Raw genomic sequence first — 17,469 nt, 5'->3', positions numbered from 1 at the left:
ACGGTGAGGGCGGGCCCCGTGCACACACCCCCCGCCCCCAGCCCCGGCGCGGGCTCACGTTGCACATCTCGCGCACGATGGCCTTCTCCTTCTCGCTCAGGTCCTCCTCACACGGGCGCAGCTGCCGGTCCAGGTTCTCGTGCACCTCCAGCACCTGCGGCGGGGGCTGCTCAGAGGGGGGACCCACCCGCCCTGGCACCCACCCGCCCTGGCGCCCACCCGCCCTGGCGCCCCGGGACGGTGGGGCAACAGGCTCCAGCCCAGGGCCGCCGCCACCCGGAACAGGCTGGGTGGGAGGAGCGGAGAGGAGGCGGCTGCATGTGGGCCGGGGGTGCCCGGGGCGGGCCGTGGGGGCATCTGAGGGTTAGCCCCCTCTCCTGGGCTGCCCTGGACGGGCGCTTGGTGCCGGGCAGGTGCACTGCCCCGGAGACCGTGTCCAGTCCAGCCCAGCCTGTGCCCAGCCCCGTGCGGGAAGACCTGTGCCTTCCCCTGTGGGTGCTCGGCAGGTGAAGCCGTTCCCACGGGTCACCCCAAGGGACGGACGGGGCCCGGGGGGCGGCAGTGGAGTCCAAGGGGGCTAGAGGGGGCAGGGTGGGCTGGGGGTGGGGGCGCTCACCTTCATGGCGTTCACGACAGCCTCGGGTTTCCGGCCCACTGAGCTGTGGCTGGCAGAAGGGGGCGACGGCAGCTCGGGAGCCCCATAGGCTGGGCCCTGGAGAGGGGCCTCAGGTCAGAGGGGCCCTGGGAAGGGGCAGCCCCTCACCCCTCCCCACAGGGGTGCCCAGGGCGTCTGCAGGGCCCCAACTTCTCCCTCTGGGGCAGGGGTGGGGTGGGGCTCGGCTTCTGCCCAGAGGAAGGTGAGGGGGACCCCGGGAGGTTTCTGTGGCGTTCGTGGGGCCAGGGCAGATACCCTGCAAGCCCCCGTCCCGGGCTCCCCTTCAGACTCAACCCCAATCCCGTGGGCCTCTGGGCAGCTGAGGGACCCTGAGGCCATCACCGGAGCTCCAGGACCCAAGCCCAGCCTGGCCCTATGCAGACCCCACAGCCTCGGGCAGTTGTGTTGTCGCCCACCCGGCCCCAGAGCCCTGGGGAAGCTGTGGAACAGTGTCAAGTGGGGCAGCCACTCCCGGAGCAAGGGGTCTGGGGCGAAGGCAGCACCCCAGACAGGCTGCACTGCCCTCGGGGACCAGCAGGGGGCGAGAGCTGCCCGAGGCTGGCCCTGGGAGGCTGGCCGGGCACCGGGCCTGCTGCGGGGTGAGGGGCCACTCCACGAGGGCTGAGACCTGGGCAGTGGCCAGGCAGGTCCCTGTCTGTGCAGCCCGCACACCCTGAAACAGGGGAGGTGGGGCGGGGGCGGGCCTGCTTCCTGCCTGCCCCCGTGAGCCCCCGCCCCTGGACACTGAGAACAAGGGCTGACCGTGACCGAGACTCGGGCTCCAGCCCTGTGCCCGCCCGCGGTTCTGCACACAGACACGGGTGCCCAGAGTGCTGGGGCGCTCCCCAACCATGTCCATGCGAGGCAGAGCCACGGAACCGCCAGGGACGGGGCGAGACCACACTGGGGCACCCCACACCCAGAAGAGGGCCCGGAAGGTGCCAAGGGCCACATGAGCCACAGGAATGCCCACGTGACCCCCCGAGAAAGGACACCGGTGGGGCGTGGCTCCTGTTGGCCGAGCCAGCCCAGAAGTCCGCGCTGTGTGGGCACCCCATGCACACAGCAGGTCACTCCCGAAGGGGCTCGGGGGGCCATGCAGAGTGGGGAATGGGACCCAAACACACTGCAGCCCCAGGAAACTTCTAGAAGAGCATCCAGGCACGTTGGGGCTCCAGAGGGCCCTCCTGCCCACCACAGGCTTCCCTGGGCACAGCGCCCCAGAGACACCCACAGCGCCTGCCCGTGGCCCCCGGCCCAGCCCCCCACACGCCTGTACAGGGTGAGCTGGAGGCAGCCCCCTTCCCGAACAGCCCCCTCGCCCCCTGCCCGCCTCGGGGGCCAGCTGCCGCAGCTCATGTGCAGGGCCAGCCCCTGCTGCGCTGCAGGAGTGGACGCTCCACAGAGCAGGTGGACACAGGCACCCCCACCTCCTGCCTCGCCTGCCGCCCTCCCTGGCCCTGGCAGCAGTGGGCAGTGAGCTGGACCTGGGCCCCCGGGAGGGGCGGGGCACTCACGTTCTGCAGGGGGTCGGCGTAGGGCTGCTGCAGGGCGGCGAGCTGGGACTCCGAGTGGTACAGGGAGAAGCCTTTCCGCAGCGTGCGGTACTCTCCGGGGCCGGCCTGCTGCGGGGGGCGGGGTCAGCACCAACACCCAACAGTCCCCCCACACCTGTCTCCCCGAGCCCGGGCCCAGGGCGCATCACGGCAGCTGTGTGAGGGGCCCACGTCACAGGGGGAGGCCCGTGGGCCGCACCTCTCGGGACACGCTGCTCCGCTCGTGGCAGGGAGCCCCCAGCGCAGGACCCGGGACACGGGCACCTGTCATGGCCCCAGGTCAGCCCCGGCTCCATTCCAAGACCCCAGATCATCCCCATGTCTTTGTGCAGCTACAAAACCTTCCCTGGAGGGGCAGGGTTGAGCCCCGCGTCAGCACAGACACCCCGGCAGGCCCTGCTGCATCCCCCACGGACACGGGCACACAGTATACCCCAGTGCACATGGACATGAACACAGGGCGCACAGTTGCACACATGCGCTGAGCATGTACATGCACTCACAGAGGCAGTGCACATATGTGCATGCACACAGGCATACACACGCAGTGCATACATGCTCACAGTCACAAGCATGCTCACATGCAGTCATACATGTCATAAATGTTCGTATTCACGCGCAGACAGGCATGCACATGCAGTGCACATGTGCTAACATGCACTCACACACACACATGCTCACATGCACACACGCTTGCACTGCACATGTGCTCACACATACACAGGCATGCAGACACGTGCTCACATGCAGTCATGCACAGTTACACACAGTGCAAATGGACTCACACAGGCATGTGTGTGCGCGCACACACACACATACATGTGTGCACACACACTGGTATCGGCTTGCCCAGAGGGAGGCAGAGTCTCTGCTCCCGGCCCGAGGCCACCCTGGCATGACCTGTCTACACTCTGGCTAAGGGAGGTGTCCTCACCAGCAGCGAGTCCCAGCAACAGCCCAGAGCGGGAGGACGAGGGGATGGGGGTGCGGGTGAAGGGGGGAGGCGGGGGGATGGGGGGGTGGAAGAAGGGAGGGGCCAGGGGGATGGGGGTGCAGGTGAAGGAGGGGCAGGGGATGGGGACAGATGAAGGGAGGGGGCAGGGGATGGGGTGAAGGGAGGGGCGGGGGATGGGGCAGGGTGAAGGGAGAGGCGGGAGGGGGGATGGGGGCGGGTGAAGGGGGAGGGTGCAGGGAGGGGGCAGGGGGATGGGGGGCAGGTGAAGTGGGGAGGCAGGGGGATGGGGGGTGGGAGAAAGGAGGGGGCAGGGGGATGGGGGTGAAGGGAGGGGCGGGGGGATGGGGCAGGGTGAAGGGAGGGGACAGGGGATGGGGGAGGGTGCAGGGAGGGGGCGCGGAGGGGATGGGGGCGGGTGAAGGGAGGGGGTGGGGGGGTGGGGGACGGGGACACAGCGGCTCACCGGGGCTGTGCTGATGCCGCCCAGATGCCCTAATTGCACTTACACCCAAACCAGACCTCCTGCCTCTGCCCAGGCGGAGGGTCCTCCCAGGGGGCCGCGGGGGGCATGCAGGAGACAGGGACCAGAGCTCGGGGCTCCCTACTGTTGCCGCAGGACCCAGCATGTGCGAACGCCCTGGAGACCCCACCCACTCTGCCCGCCCAGGCCCCCTCCCGAGCTCGTTCGAGGCCACTCCCCGTCCCCCTGCACCCCCAGGGCGGTGGGCTGAGTCGCCTGCAGAGGGGCGTTCTTGGGGCACTGGGGAGCAGCCCCGCCCGGTCGGGTGGGACCCCTGAACCAGCCAGCAACTGTGACCCCCCGCCAGATTCGAGTCGGGGCTCGAGAAGGGGACTCCGCTGACGGCGCTCGAAGCAGCCCCTGAGGCTGAGGCCAGAGCCCGCCTGGGACAGCCACCCCTCACCCCTGCTGACAGGGCTGCTCCTGCCCTGCCCGGCAGCCCCCGCACCTGCTGGGGGGCATGGCCGGCCCCCTGAGGACCCCAAGAGCTGCCCCGCCAATTCTGGGCTCGCTTCCTCCCAGGGCGCCAAAACCACCACCAAGTCAGGCCCAGGGTCACCCAGAACCCCGCCCTCCCCTCAGCTCCCCCGCCCCACCCCGCCGTAGACTCACGCCCCTCATGACTGGCCTTGGGGGGAACAGGGACCCCAGTGAGAACCCATGCCGAGCTGTGGGGACTGCCCCGGCACACAGGGGTGAGGTAGGGGTGACTGTGTAGCCCTGCGGGGTAAGGAGTGGGTGACTGTGTGCACATGCAGGGGTGACCGGGCGTGTGTGGGTCCATGTGCCCATGCGGGGGTGAGGTGTAGGTAACCAGGTGCCTATGCAGGAGTGAGATACGCATGTGCAGGGGTGAGGTGTGGATGACTATATGGCATGCAGGGGTGAGGTATGTCTGTGCAGGAGTGAGTGTGGGTGACCATCTGACACGCAGGGGTGAGGTGTGTCTGTGCAGGGGTGAGGTGTGGCTGACCATGTGCAGAGTTCTGGGCAGGGATGGGGGGGAGTCCTAGGGAAGCCGGGGTGGAGCCAGGGAGGGGGCTGACTAGCCCTGGGGTGCGCCCGCCCCACCCGGCCCTGCCCCACCTACCCAGCACTTACCTGTGGGAGGAGCTTGTCACCCTCGAGCACCTTCCCTTTGGGCTCCAGCGGCCGCGCGTAGGAGGACGAAGGTTCTGGAAGGAGACGGAATTGTGAGAGTCATGCCCATTCTCGGGGGGAAACTGAGGCTCTGGCCCCCAGCAGCAGCAGCGTGGGGCACCGCCCACCGTTTCTCCCCCCAGACCTCCCCACAGCACCACGCCTGGCGTGCACGGGACCCGATCACAGAGACCCCCACCTCTGAGGGCCCGGCCAGGAGGGGGATCAGAGCTGGGAACCCCCAGGCACCCGCCAGACCTGCCCCACCCTCCGGGGCAGCTTGCCCAGGGCCCACGGCGGGGGGCAGAGAGGGGGCGGGGAGGGAGCCCCCAGGGCCCTCACAGCAGCCGCATGGCGCGGTCTGGCAGGAAGGCCTCGGGGCTCCGGGGGCAGCAGCTGGGGTGCGGGCTGAGGCCCTGCCTGGGCGCGGTGCTGGAGGGGCCACCGGCAGGGCACTGCGTGTGCGTGGACGCTGGGCGGGGGTTGGGCCGGCCCAGCTCACTGCCCGCAGCCTGGGGCAGCAGGACGGTCCCAGGAGGCCCAGACACTCCTCTGAGGGCAGGCGGGGGGTCCCCTCCCCCCGTCCGGGCCGTGCCCGAGCCCTGGCCAAACCCCCGACGATCGCTGCCCGGGGGAGACCGAGACCCCGCCGGCCCCTCGGTCTGAACCTCCCCAGCCCCATGCAGGGGTGCAGGCAGCGCTGGGAGGTCGCCCTGGTCCCTCCCACCACCCTGAAGGCAGCAGGAGAGCCCCACAGCAACTCGAGAACTGCCCAAGGGGCACCTGCGTGTCTCGCGATCCAGGCCCGGACCCCCTCTCCTCACCCCAGCCACTGGGTCAGGGGTCTCCTCAACACAAGCCCCCAGGGCTGGAGCCACCTTAGAGCGGGGAGGGCGTTTGCCTCGAACACCGCTGACCCGGGTGCCACCCCCGCACCCCTCTCGGTCCCCTGCACCGCCGGGAGAAACTCCTGAGTGCTGGGCCCGGAGTCACCCCTGGGCCCCCAACTCCCTCCAAAAAGGGGCCCCCAAGACACAAGCCCCCGTGCTCTGGGGCACCCACATTCCAGTCTCAGATGCAGGCACTCGAACCCGCGCAGTGCCTGGCGCGCTCGCAGGACCGCCAGGCCCATCAGCTGTCGCCCCAAGAGCCCCCAGGCCCCCTGAGCACCTTCCGGAGAGTCCCCTTCTGCCCTCAGGTGTGGGAGCAGGGAAGCTGCCGGTGTTCACACCAAGGCTCGCCCCCGTCTCTCCTGCTGGGACCGGGGGTCCCGCCTTCATAGCAGACACCCCGGGAGGGCCCGGAAGTGCGGCCCCCCAGCGCAGGGCAGGGACTCACCCCTCCCCAGCGGCCTTCCCGCGGGACTCACGGGCCGGAGGCGCCTCACGTGCTGACCCACATCCCGCTCCCCTGATGGTCGGCCCGTGGCGGAGGCTCCAGGGACCCGCGTCCTTCCGGCGCCCGCAGCCCAGACAAGGGTAATTAAATGAATTCCCGCCCCAGTGGCGGGCCCGTGCCAAGGGCCGCGGGGATCGAGGCCTCATTTCCCAGCAGCTGGGGCGGGGGGGGGGGGGTGTGGGGACCGCACCAGGGCCTGGCCGGCCCTCCTCTCCCCCATCGGGGGTGGGGGCTCCTGCCATCAGCCCTCGCTGCCCCCTCCCTGCAGACCCCCACCCTGGGAGCCGGGACCCGGATGGGCAAGATCTCGGGGGGCCCGCGGGGCTCAAAGACCTGCCCCCGCTGGGCACTGCCCGGGGTACCCTGCCCCCCAGAGGGCGGGTCTGGGGGGGCCCCTAGGCCACACACACCACCCCAGGGCAGGGGGGCCATGGGGAGTGGGGGGCGAGGCTCAATTTGCCAACCGCTGCCCTCTGGGCCTCGAGGCTGCAGGGCACTGGAGAGGCCCGGGGTCAGCTGCCAGCGCCCCTGCCCAGCCAGGCCAGCCCGTTTCCCGACTCCCCAGCCTCCGGGGCCCTCCCTCCCCGGCTCAAGAACCAGGCTGTGGGGCTCCCCCACCCACCCACTCCTGCCCGCCGGCCCGCAGGACTGTGGGGGCCACAGGCAGCCCAGGGCTGGACACGGGCCACTGGCAGCCAGCAGGAACCTGGGGGACCCCACTCGGGGAGAGCAGGGGCTCATGGGGCGGGCACGGAGCGGGCACAGGGCAGGCACGGGGCGCGCTGCTGGGGGACCCTCTGGACAGTGGGCCGCGGGGGGCACAGAGGGCATGGGCGGGCGCGGGCTCTCCCCGGCTGCCGTCTTTAAGGAAGCGGCCGCGGGAGCAGCACGGGCGGCGGTGCCGGGTGAGGTCAGTGTTTGGTCGCCAGGGCACAAACAGGCGGGCCGGGTGTGGCCACCGGGGGGAGGTAGGCAGGGCGGGCGCTGGGAGCCTCCCACAGGTGACAGGGCGTGAGCGGGCCAGCGGGCCGGAACTCCCCAGAGCCTGTCTGGGGGCTTGGCAGAGGCCGGCCCGGGGCGGGGCGGGGGCGGGGACACGCCGAGTCAGAGCTGCCCAGGGAGGCGGGGTCTACAGCACCCACCGCTGCCCCTAGGGCCGGTCTGGCCGCCAGGGCTGCACGGCACTGCGGGGGCGGGCAGGGACGGAGTCAGCCAAGGGACAACATTGGTCTCGGGGCTGGAGCGTGCATGAGCCAGGACTAACCCCTGTGCATCACCAGGTGTGAGGCCGGGAGCCTCTCTGGGAGCACGGGCACCCCGACACGGCACCAGGGACACGGGCACCCCGACACGGCACCAGGGACACGGGCACCACAACATGGAACCTGGGACACGGGCACCCTGACATAGAACCAGGAACACGGACACCACAACACGGCACCAGGGACACGGGCACCCCGACACGGAACCAGGAACACGGACACCCCAACACGGCACCAGGGACACGGGCACCCCGACACGGAACCAGGAACACGGACACCCCAACACGGCACCAGGAACACAGGCCCCGACATAGACGAGGAACACGGGCACCCCGACACAGCCGAGAGTACGGGACTGGCCAGGAAGCCCCCACCCCTCAGCCCGACACAACAGGACCACAGGACCGCTGCACGGTTCCTGGCGGCACTAGCGAAGGGAGGCAGGGTGGACCCAAGGTGTGCACGGCGGGCTGTGCACGCAGCCGACCCGGGCTCCATCGCCCCATCATGCCCCCAAGGCCTGACCCAGGCGTGAGCCCCGAGTGCCGCCAGGTGTGGCCCACAGACAAGAAATGGACAGCATCTGCGTGTCCCCTGAGTGCCCACCCACGGGCAAGAGCCAGGGTCGCCCCCACACGCGTAGGGCACTCAGAGCCTGGGGCTGACCAAGGCGACAGGGCAGGCCGGGGTCTGCTGGGACGTCCACGAGGACTCCAGGGCCCCGATTCCCCAGCGTGAGATGGCGGTGACCACAGGGTGCCCCCACCCCCATGGCAAGGTCACCTTGAATCATGGGCACCTCGGGGTTACTCGGGGTCCTCGCCATGCCCACGGTTGGGCCAGTGTGCCCCAGTCACCCCCAGACTCGGGGCGGCTGGCAGAGCCAGGTTATGGAGCGGGCGGATGGCCCGGGACCCAGGGTCACTGCAGGGGACTGTCCAGGGGGGGAAAGCGTCCCTGGGGCCCAGAGGGAGCTCAGCTAGTTGAAGCATGCCTGAGTCCCATGGCTGGGAAAGGTCACACAGGAGCTGAGAGCACCGCCTGCGGCCACCGCCACCCCACACCACACCGCCCACCACACGCCCGGCCCTACAGGGCTGGGGCTTAACACTGCGGGGGCGGGGCTTGGACCTGCAGGGGCGGGGCCTACAGGGGAGGGACTTAGACCTATAGGGGCGGGGCTTGGACATGCAGGGGCGGGGCCTACAGGGGAGGGACTTAGACCTATAGGGGCGGGGCTTGGACATGCAGGGGCGGGGCCTACAGGGGAGGGACTTAGACCTGCAGGGACGGGGCTGATACCTACAGGGGCGGGGCGGGGTCTAAAGGGGAGGGACTTAGACCTGTGGGGGCGGGGCTTGGCCATACAGGGGCGGGGTGGACCCTGCCCCAGTTGAGGCCTCCAGGCAAGCACCAAGCCTCCATCCAGCCCCAGGTCGTGACCTTCCCCCACCCTTAGCCCACCTGCCGCAGCCCCGGGGGTCTCCTGACCCTGTAGCCGAGCTAGAGAGCTGACCGCTGACCTCCAGGGGCCCAGGACCAGCAGCTGCGTGCCGCTAGAGGGCATTGCGGGGCCACAGCAGGGTCCCCTCACGTCTTGTCTGTGGGCTGGGCCCTGAGCTCTGCAGTACACATGGACAAAGCAGGACAAGGAGGCGGCCTGGGGCGCACGGCCTGGACCCCGGGGCCCCTGCCTCCCCCCAGGCCTGACCCATGCGCCAGCCCCTCACCGGCCCTGACTGTGCCCAAGAGGCACCCCGTGGGCCCCCTGATGCCATGCCCTGCCAGCAACTCCACGGGGAGGCCCATTCCACTCAGGGGCTGGGCACCGTCACCACGCTTGGGTGGGGGTCTCCAGGAGACCCCCTGGCCCACTCTCCTCCCCATGGTACTGAGACCACGGCAAGCGTGTGGGACCCCACAGACTGGCCTCTGGCCAACAGCTCACCCCGAACCCTGCCTGCCTGACCCCCACAGCTCTGGGAAGGGCCCAGGCAGCCTCGGCCCTGGGGGGTGGGGGTGGGTCGGAGGAAGAGGGGATGAGGGGACCCCAGCCTCGGAGATCCAAGGAGCCCGACAGACCAGCGGCCCCACACCCCAGCCTCCCGGACCCCGGGCGGGGTTCGAGGGCCTGCAGGGCCCGTGTCCAGGAGAGGGTACCCACAGGCAGCACCAGGGAGCTGTGTCCATCCCAGGCACCCTGAGCTTGCCCCAGCGGCCACCGCGGGGACAGGCAGCCAAGCTGCATCTGTGCCCGGCTGGTCACGCGGGCGGCCAAGGCACACCACCTGGCAGAGCGGGCTGGCCCGCAGGCCCCCGAGCCCCTCTCTCTGAGCGGGCAGGCCAGCCTCGGCCTCCCCGTAGGGCCGAGTGGGGTCCGAGCGCCCACGATTCCCAGGAACTGCCCGACCAGCTGTCCCCACAGGGACGAGGAGGAGGGGGGTCCCACAGGCGTGAGCAGCACCCGAGGGGGCAGGCTCTCGGCCTCGCCTGAGCCCAGCCCGCCCATCCTCCCCCACCGGCCACTCTCACGGGCCACAGATGGGGCCAGAAGCGGCCGGGGCAAAGAGGGCACCGAGGGTCGGTGGCACCAGCCCTGCCCAGGGACAGGCCGGGCCCAGGCTCCAAGTGGGGTCACGGGGCAGGAGACGGCAGTGAGTTGGGGAGAGAACCCGAGGCCCTGGCAGCAGGAGGCTGGAGGCTGCGGGCAGGGGCGAAGGGTACCCATGAGGCTGGGGTGGGCCCTCTCCTGAGCCGCCACTTCCTGCGGGGCCCCGGTGAGCCCCAATTAGCTTCACTTTCCCTCGAGTTATCTGGGGAGAGGCAAGGCACTCGGGGCCCAGGACCCCCCGCCCTCACAGGCCTGCATCCTGCCTGTGCGCTGAGAGACCCAGGGAACCCCACCTCTGGCGCCAGCCCAGGGCCCTCGGCACCCCCAGTCCCTGGAGGGGTCACCTTCCACAGGGCCCACCGGCATCTGGGTCAAGAAGGCCTGGAGTGAGGCTGGAGCAATAGCACAGCGGGAAGGGCATTTGCCTTGGACACGGCCGACCCGGGTTCGAATCCCAGCATCCTATGTGGTCCTCGGAGCACCGCCAGGAGTAATTCCTGAGTGCAGAGCCAGGAGGAACCCCTGTGCATCGCCGGGTGTGACCCAAAAAGCAAAAATTAAAAAAAAATAGAAGGTGGCCTGGAGCAGCAGGCTGACCCACTGCCCTGGGTGGCCCCGGGCCTTGGCCATGCGCTGGGCACCCCTCTCCCCACAGGCCCGCACCGACACGGAGCAGGGCCCGGTGCCTCTCCGTCACGTGAGTGCGGGTGCCCCACGGAACAGGCCCTCTGGCCTCGCCGGACTGCGGCCGAAACCCTGGCCACACCGGGACAGGCCCCAGCCCACCGGGGTCTGGGCGCAGGAGGGCAGGGCCTGCACCCGCCACGCGCACCCGCAGACGCTCCAGGAAGGAGCTAGAGGGATGGGGGGGTTCCGGGTCCGTCTGCCCCCCACCTCCACTCGCACACGAGCATGCCCACACACGTGAACACACATCACACCCTGTGCACACCCTTCCCACGGGAACACACGCCCGACTGTGCACTCGAGTGCACAAGCTCACCTGGGGACACGCACCTTCACGTGTGTCTGTGCCCATTTCCCCCATGTGGGCACAGGCAAACACGTGCATGCATGCCGGGGTATACACGCCTGGACAGTCCACCTTCCCTGCTGGGCACACACGGACACACGCGCCCTGACATGCACTGTGAAGCAGACACGCACGTGTCCTCCTCCACATCTGTGTGGACCCGGGCACACAGCACGCAAACATTCACACCATGCACACACACGGGCCCACACACAGCCGCATGCAGCACACGCACTCTCTGTACGCACACTGCACATGGTCACACACCACACACCCGTCACACGTCACACACAGGTCACACGCCGCACACGGGTCACACACTGCACACAGGTCATACACCACACACCAGGTCACACACCACACACTAGGTTACACACCACACACCGGGTCACACACTACACACCGGGTCACACACTACACATCGGGTCACACACTGTACACTGGGTTTACACACCGCACACAGGTCACACACCACACACGGGCCACACACTGCACGTGGGCATACCGAGTCACACACCACAAACCGGGCCACACACCACACACTGGGCCACACACACCCCGCACACCTGCGCACACCGCACACACTCGCAGGCCCCACCCCGGGAAATCAGGTTGCACCGGGCCGAGTCAGGTTGTTGTTCTCATCACTGAAGCAGCACCACTTAGTCTCCAGCGTCCCCAACGCCACTGCGTCACCTCGGCCCTCGGGCCGCCCGCCAGCCCGGGCAGGCAGCGCCGAGACTCGCCCCAGGGGCGTGCGAGAGCTCCACGAGCTCGCCCGGGGCCAGCCCCCTCGGCCGCGGCCCCCTCTGGCCGCACCGTCCCCTTTGTGTGGCCACAAACGTGCCAGCAGCCGCCGGGCCCAGCGGGCAGCACACCAGGAACTGTCCGAGCTGCCTCCAGCCCGCACTGCCCGGCCTGGCACGCGGCTGGGCCTGGCTGGGACGTCGGGAGCACCAGGGACAAACGCTGCCCCGGGCACTGGGCGCCGCAGGGCCCTGAGCCAGAGCGGGTGCGGGGAGCCGGGCGCTGCCGGCAGCTCTGTGGGCAGGGGCGCTGGCACACGCCGGGGAGACGCCGCTGGCCCTCGACTGTCAGACGTGCCCCCAGCACCCGCCGGGCTGCCGGCACGGGCGCCCGTGTACCTGGCGGGACCCGCCACTGTCCGAGGGCCAGGCGAGCACCCGCCGCCCACCGTGGACCAGAGACGCGTCCAGATGCTGCAGCGCGGGAGGTGCCGCCCACTGAGGCCGCGGGACTGGCTGGGCGGGAGGGGCCCGGGGCTCAGCAGAACCAGCAGGAGCTTTTCTGAGGTTGCCTCCTCCATGCAGCCCTCGGGGACAGCCCCCCTGGAGACACCCCCGGGGGGGGGGAGGACGGGGGAAGGACGGGGGAAGGGCACCGTCCAAGCACGCGACCATGCGGCCACAACACGTGGGCACGGGTCACTGGCTGCACGGCTGCCCGGGGCCGAGCCAAGGTGCCCGCTCAGGGATGCAAAGCCACTTCGGGTGGGACTGTGGGCCCCTGCGGCCCCCGCTCGGCTCCCCGTGCCCTCGGTGGAAGGCGAGGGGCCGCGAGAGGGAGCTGGGGTCCTGGGCTCCCCTCCCCGCTGCCCGCCCCGCACTGCGAGGGCCCTTCAGGGAGTCCCCGCGCCCCCGAGGCTCCGTGGCTCCCCCGGGCTCGGAGCAGCAGACACGGAGCTCACGTCCCAGCCCGCAGACACACTGGGGGTCCGAGAGACCCCGGCCGGCCACGGCCCCCACAAAGGCACCAGAACCGGCACCCACAGACGCTCCGGCTGGCACGGAGCAGCTCCCTGCCGAGTGAGGCCCGCGGGTGCAAAGGGGGCTCGGGTGGGCATGAACACAAGCCGGGGGGACCCCACAGAAGCCAGCGCCAGCCGCGCTCCAGCAGGCAGAGGGCCGGGGGCGGCTCCGAGCCCTCCGCATTCCTGGGGCCTCCGCAGGCCGGCGGGAAGGGCCGTGCCTGGCACCGGGGACCACCCCGCGCCTGGGGAGAGGCCGGTACACAGCAGACAGCTCTGCGCCCCTCTCGGGGCCCCTCCCCTTCCTCCTGGGGGGCGTGGGGGCTGACCTCCCCGCTGGGCCATGGCCCCAGGCCACAGAGTACGCGCAGGAGACGAGGACTGGGGGTGGGGGACTCCCGGCCTGGCACCTTCCCAGCACCCCATCCCCACCGGGGGGGGGGGGAGGGGCCTGTGGGGGGCGTGCCAGTCTCCCCTGCACCTCTCAGAGACCCCTGACCGCGGGGCAGAGGAGCTAGCACAGGGCGGGCCCGGGTTCGGTCCCCAGCACCACCAGGAGGGACTCCTGAGGTCACCAAGTGTGACCCCAAAACAAAGAAGCCCAACAGAGCTGCCGGGAAGGGAGGCGGCCCCCGAACCTCTGGGGGCCCAGAGATGTGCCCCGTGAGGCCCCCGACCAGGGGAGGCGCAGGGTGGGGTGCCCAGGGGGACAGGTAAGCCGTGGGCCCAGGGGATGCAGTGACCCCCGCCCTGCTGCCCCTCGCTGTGACCCCGACAGAACAACCCCCACAGGACTGCCGGCACCAGGCGCCCAGGGTGGGCGTGTTCCTGCGCGTCAGCGTGCTCTGTGTGCGAGTCCATGTGTGTGCATACGTGCCTGCACGTGTGTGCCTGCTCAGCCCCGCCACTGCCCGGTCTCCGTGTCACCTCCCACACGCCCATCCTCGAGGAGACCAGCCGTCTCAGAAGCCAGAGGGGCCCCTGGCACCAGCCTGAATCACACAGGGGGAAACTGAGGCTGGGGGAGGCTGACCCTTCGCCCACACAGCGGGTTCAGGGCTGACCTCCCCTCACCCTCGGGAGAGTGAGCAGTGTGGCCCCACTGCCCACGGAGGCCAGCGCCCTCCCCTGTCCCGGGCGGCGGGCAGAGCCCAGAACGCTCAGCAGGCCCCGCCCCTTCCAAAGGCCCAGCACGGCCTGCGTGTGCGCCTGCGTGCACATGTGTGTGTGTGTGCATGTGCGTGCATGTCTATGCTTGCCTGTGTCTGTGTCTTTGTGTGTGCGTGTGCCTCTGTGTGTATGACGTCCACGTGAGTCTGTGTGTGTGTGTGTCTGTATGTGTCTGTGTGTGTCTGCGTGTGTCTCTGTGTGTGTCTCTGTGTGTCTGTCTCTGTGTCTATGTGTGTCTCTGTGTGTGTGTGTGTGTGTGTGTGTGTGTGACCACCCTGGGGCCCACACAGTCCCTCTGACAGCCGCTCCCGGCGTGGCTGAGGAGAGAAGCGGGAGGCTGGGCCCTGTGCCAGCGGGGGGTGCGGGCAGGAGCCAGGGGGCAGCCCCCCGGGTGGGTGGGATTCCCCAGTCTCCATTCCCGTGTGCAGGGGAGGGCAGGGGAGGGGCTCCCCAAACAAAGTCAGGCGCAGGAGCAGGGCCCAGAAACCCAGCAGGGGTGGGGGGGCAGGTTTCCAGGAATCCGGGGTCAGGCGGCTGCAGGAAGGTGCAGGGGCTAAGAGAGGCCCACAGGCACCCAGCACCCCTCCTCTGGAAAGGGAGTCAGGGCCTCCCCCCGGCTGGCACCCTGGGCACTGACGGGCCCCACACTGCCGCATGGAGAGCAGCAGGGGGGCGGCTGGGGGGGCCCTTCCCACCCGGCCCCCGGCTCACCTGCCCCCGGCAAACCACCCACCACACGGCCCCATCCCAGAGGCCTCTGCGCGGACCAGAGCCGAGGTGCAGGGGAGGGTCCCGGCCCCTTTTGGAGCTACCACACCAGAATCCCACCCTCCCGGGCGTCTCCCCAACACCGCCCACCCGGACCCTGCGTCAGGCGGCACCCGGGCCCCTCTTACAGCCAACTCTGCAGGGATGGACGGGCCCAGGTGGCCACACTGCCCGCCCGAGACACACAGGGCAGCCCTGGGTGTCCGCCGCGGCCTCAAGGGAGGGAGACGGGACCCGGGACGTGGGGTCCCTGGTGGGCGGCCAGCGCCAGGCCTAGTGGACACACAGCTCTGGCCATGGGGACAGGGTCAAGCCTCTGGGGCTGCGTCCAGGGGCTCCGGGCCAGCCCTTCCATGTCCACCCTCCTGCCTCACCTGTGCCCCTGTGCCCGTGTCCGGGGACCCCCCGGCTGCAGCCCGACCCAGCCCTGGAAGCCTCTCACAGTCTCTAGAAGCCTCTGGAAGTCGATGGGAACAGAGGGGGCCCTGGAGAAGGGGAAGGGGAGCTCCTGCACCCATGTCCACGTGGGGGGCGGGGACAGGCCACAGCCCTGCCTGGGAATTCCACCAAGACGGGGGAGGGACGGCCACACCCCTTCAAAAATGAATTGTTTTATCCAGAAATAACACTCAAGTCCCAAGGCTGAAGCGCGTGATGTCCAGCCCCCGACCCCCGCAAAGCCCTTCCTACGGGGACCCCAGAGTGAGGGTGACATCTGCCCAGCAGGCCGGAGCGATGACAGCGGCCACCGTGGCCTCCTTGCCCCCCCAGGCCGGGGCACCCACAGCCCACTAGAGTGGGGCCAGGCGCCGTGGCTGCCCGCCCAGAGGCCCAGAGGCCCGAGGCCAGCTCTCCCCCCAGCCTGTCTGGGTGCCTGCTGGGGGCAGGGCACGGAGTCACCCCGGCCGCTGCGGCAGGGGGGGCCGCACCACCTGGGGAGCCCCCGAGGGTCCCCCGAGCCGCCTTCTAGGACCCGGCCCAGGCCTGACCCAGGGAAGCGGGGGCTCGAGCCAGCCCAGACCCTCGCAGAAGAACATTCTGTCGGGGGCTGCGGGCGGGAAGGAAGGAGTGTGTCAGACAGGGCTTGACAACAAGCAGACCCCCCAGTGAGGGGAGGGAGGGAGAAGCAGTGACTGGGGACGGCGGGACGCGGGAGCGAGGGGACAGGCGTGGCGCGGCGGGGCGCGGGCTGTCTGCACAGCATCTGGCAGTGAAGTCAGACCGTGAAGCTTCTGGAATGTGCGAGCTGCAGGCAGAAAGGAGTCGGTCTGACCAGCAGACACCTCCAGCCTGGCCCCAGGACCTTGAGCTTCGAGCTGCGGAGCTCTGCAGGGACAGGGGCAGGGGCAGGGCAGGGAGAATGTTCTGGAAGGGCAGAGTTCGAGATGGAGGCAGTGGCCCTGCAGGTAGGGAGGAGAAGGGTCCCAGGAGCAGGGACAGAGGGTGGACATGGCAGGGGACAGAGGTAAAAACCCAGCACGGGCTCTGGAACGCCTGAGGTCAGCCTCACGCCCACTCTGGCCCGGACACAGCCGCAGGGCGCAGGCAGAGGCCTGCAAGCCACCCGCACGCCCCGCACTCACCAGTGCTCACGAGCACTCACTAGCACTCAGGGTACTCACTGGCACTCACTGGCACTCACTGGCACTCACGAGCACTCACCAGCACTCACCAGCACTCACCGGCACTCACGGGTACTCACTGGCACTCACCAGCAATCACGAGCACTCATGGGTACTCAACTGACACTCACGAGCACTCACCAGCACTCACGGGTACTCACTGGCACTCACGAGCACTCACCAGCACTCATGAGCACTCACGAGCACTCACCAGCACTCAGGGGTACTCACTGGCACTCACGAGCACTCACCAGCACTCACGGTTACTCACGGGTACTCACTGGCACTCACCAGCACTCATGAGCACTCACGAGCACTCACCAGCACTCAGGGGTACTCACTGGCACTCATCAGCACTCAGGAGCACTCAGCAGAACTCACCAGCACTCACCGGCGCTCACCAGAATTCACTGGTACTCACCGGCACTCACCAGCACTGCCGGGCACTCCGCCAGCCACTCTGGCAACTGCTGCAGCCTCACCAAGGACACCGGCACCCACTCCCGCAATATTCCAACACTCCCGCGACACGCGACCTCGCCGTGACACGACCGCCGCCACCAAGGACCCACCAAGCCACCCAACACGCCACAGCAGCTCCAACCGCGGCCCGCCCCCAGCCCCCACTGCCAGCTCGACCCTCCTGCGGCCGGCCAACGGCCCGGCACGACACCCACTCTCTACCCACCGCCCCCCAGCTCGGCCTGGCGACCCCACACACCGCGCCCCGGGGGCCCCTGAAACTAAATTCCAGCTCAGAGCTTGGGGAGGGGGAGCAGCGGCTGGAGTCCGGCTCTGTCCCTCCTCACAGCCCGCCTGGCCGCCCCCCCGCCGCCCCCCCACGGGCAGACGTCCAGTGACCCCCACTGAGCCGCCGACAACGGGCCTTTGTTCCCGCCATTGTCTCCGATTCTCTCGCCCGGCTGGCAAGCGATCCCGCCCGGCTGGCAAGCGATCCCGCGGCTTTTCCTGAGGGGCCCAGAAGGTCCAGCGCCGGCGTGGGGCTGCCTC

The 17,469-nt window shown here is 69.6% G+C and overlaps 1 protein-coding gene across 2 annotated transcripts in view; it reads right to left on the bottom strand.

The window, feature by feature from the left end:
- The window catches only part of CCDC85C (coiled-coil domain containing 85C), a 31,864-nt gene that overhangs the window by 1,713 nt on the left and 12,682 nt on the right, over window positions 1-17,469 (bottom strand). The window contains exons 2-5 of one of the 2 annotated variants that reach the window (XM_055131156.1): window positions 4,788-4,861; window positions 2,173-2,277; window positions 617-712; window positions 59-154 (exon numbers count right to left, since the gene is read on the bottom strand). In XM_055131156.1, the coding sequence (XP_054987131.1) occupies window positions 59-154; window positions 617-712; window positions 2,173-2,277; window positions 4,788-4,861 (371 nt within the window). Of the gene's footprint in view, window positions 1-58; window positions 155-616; window positions 713-2,172; window positions 2,281-4,787; window positions 4,862-17,469 lie in introns of both variants that reach the window. The other variant, XM_004603745.2, reaches the window with a different exon arrangement.

This window comes from Sorex araneus, chromosome 3 (genome assembly GCF_027595985.1).
Source record: "Sorex araneus isolate mSorAra2 chromosome 3, mSorAra2.pri, whole genome shotgun sequence".
Classification (NCBI taxonomy): Eukaryota; Metazoa; Chordata; class Mammalia; order Eulipotyphla; family Soricidae; genus Sorex; species Sorex araneus.
The sequence above is the reverse complement of the archived record's forward strand: the minus strand, read 5'-3'. Positions and strand labels throughout refer to the sequence as shown.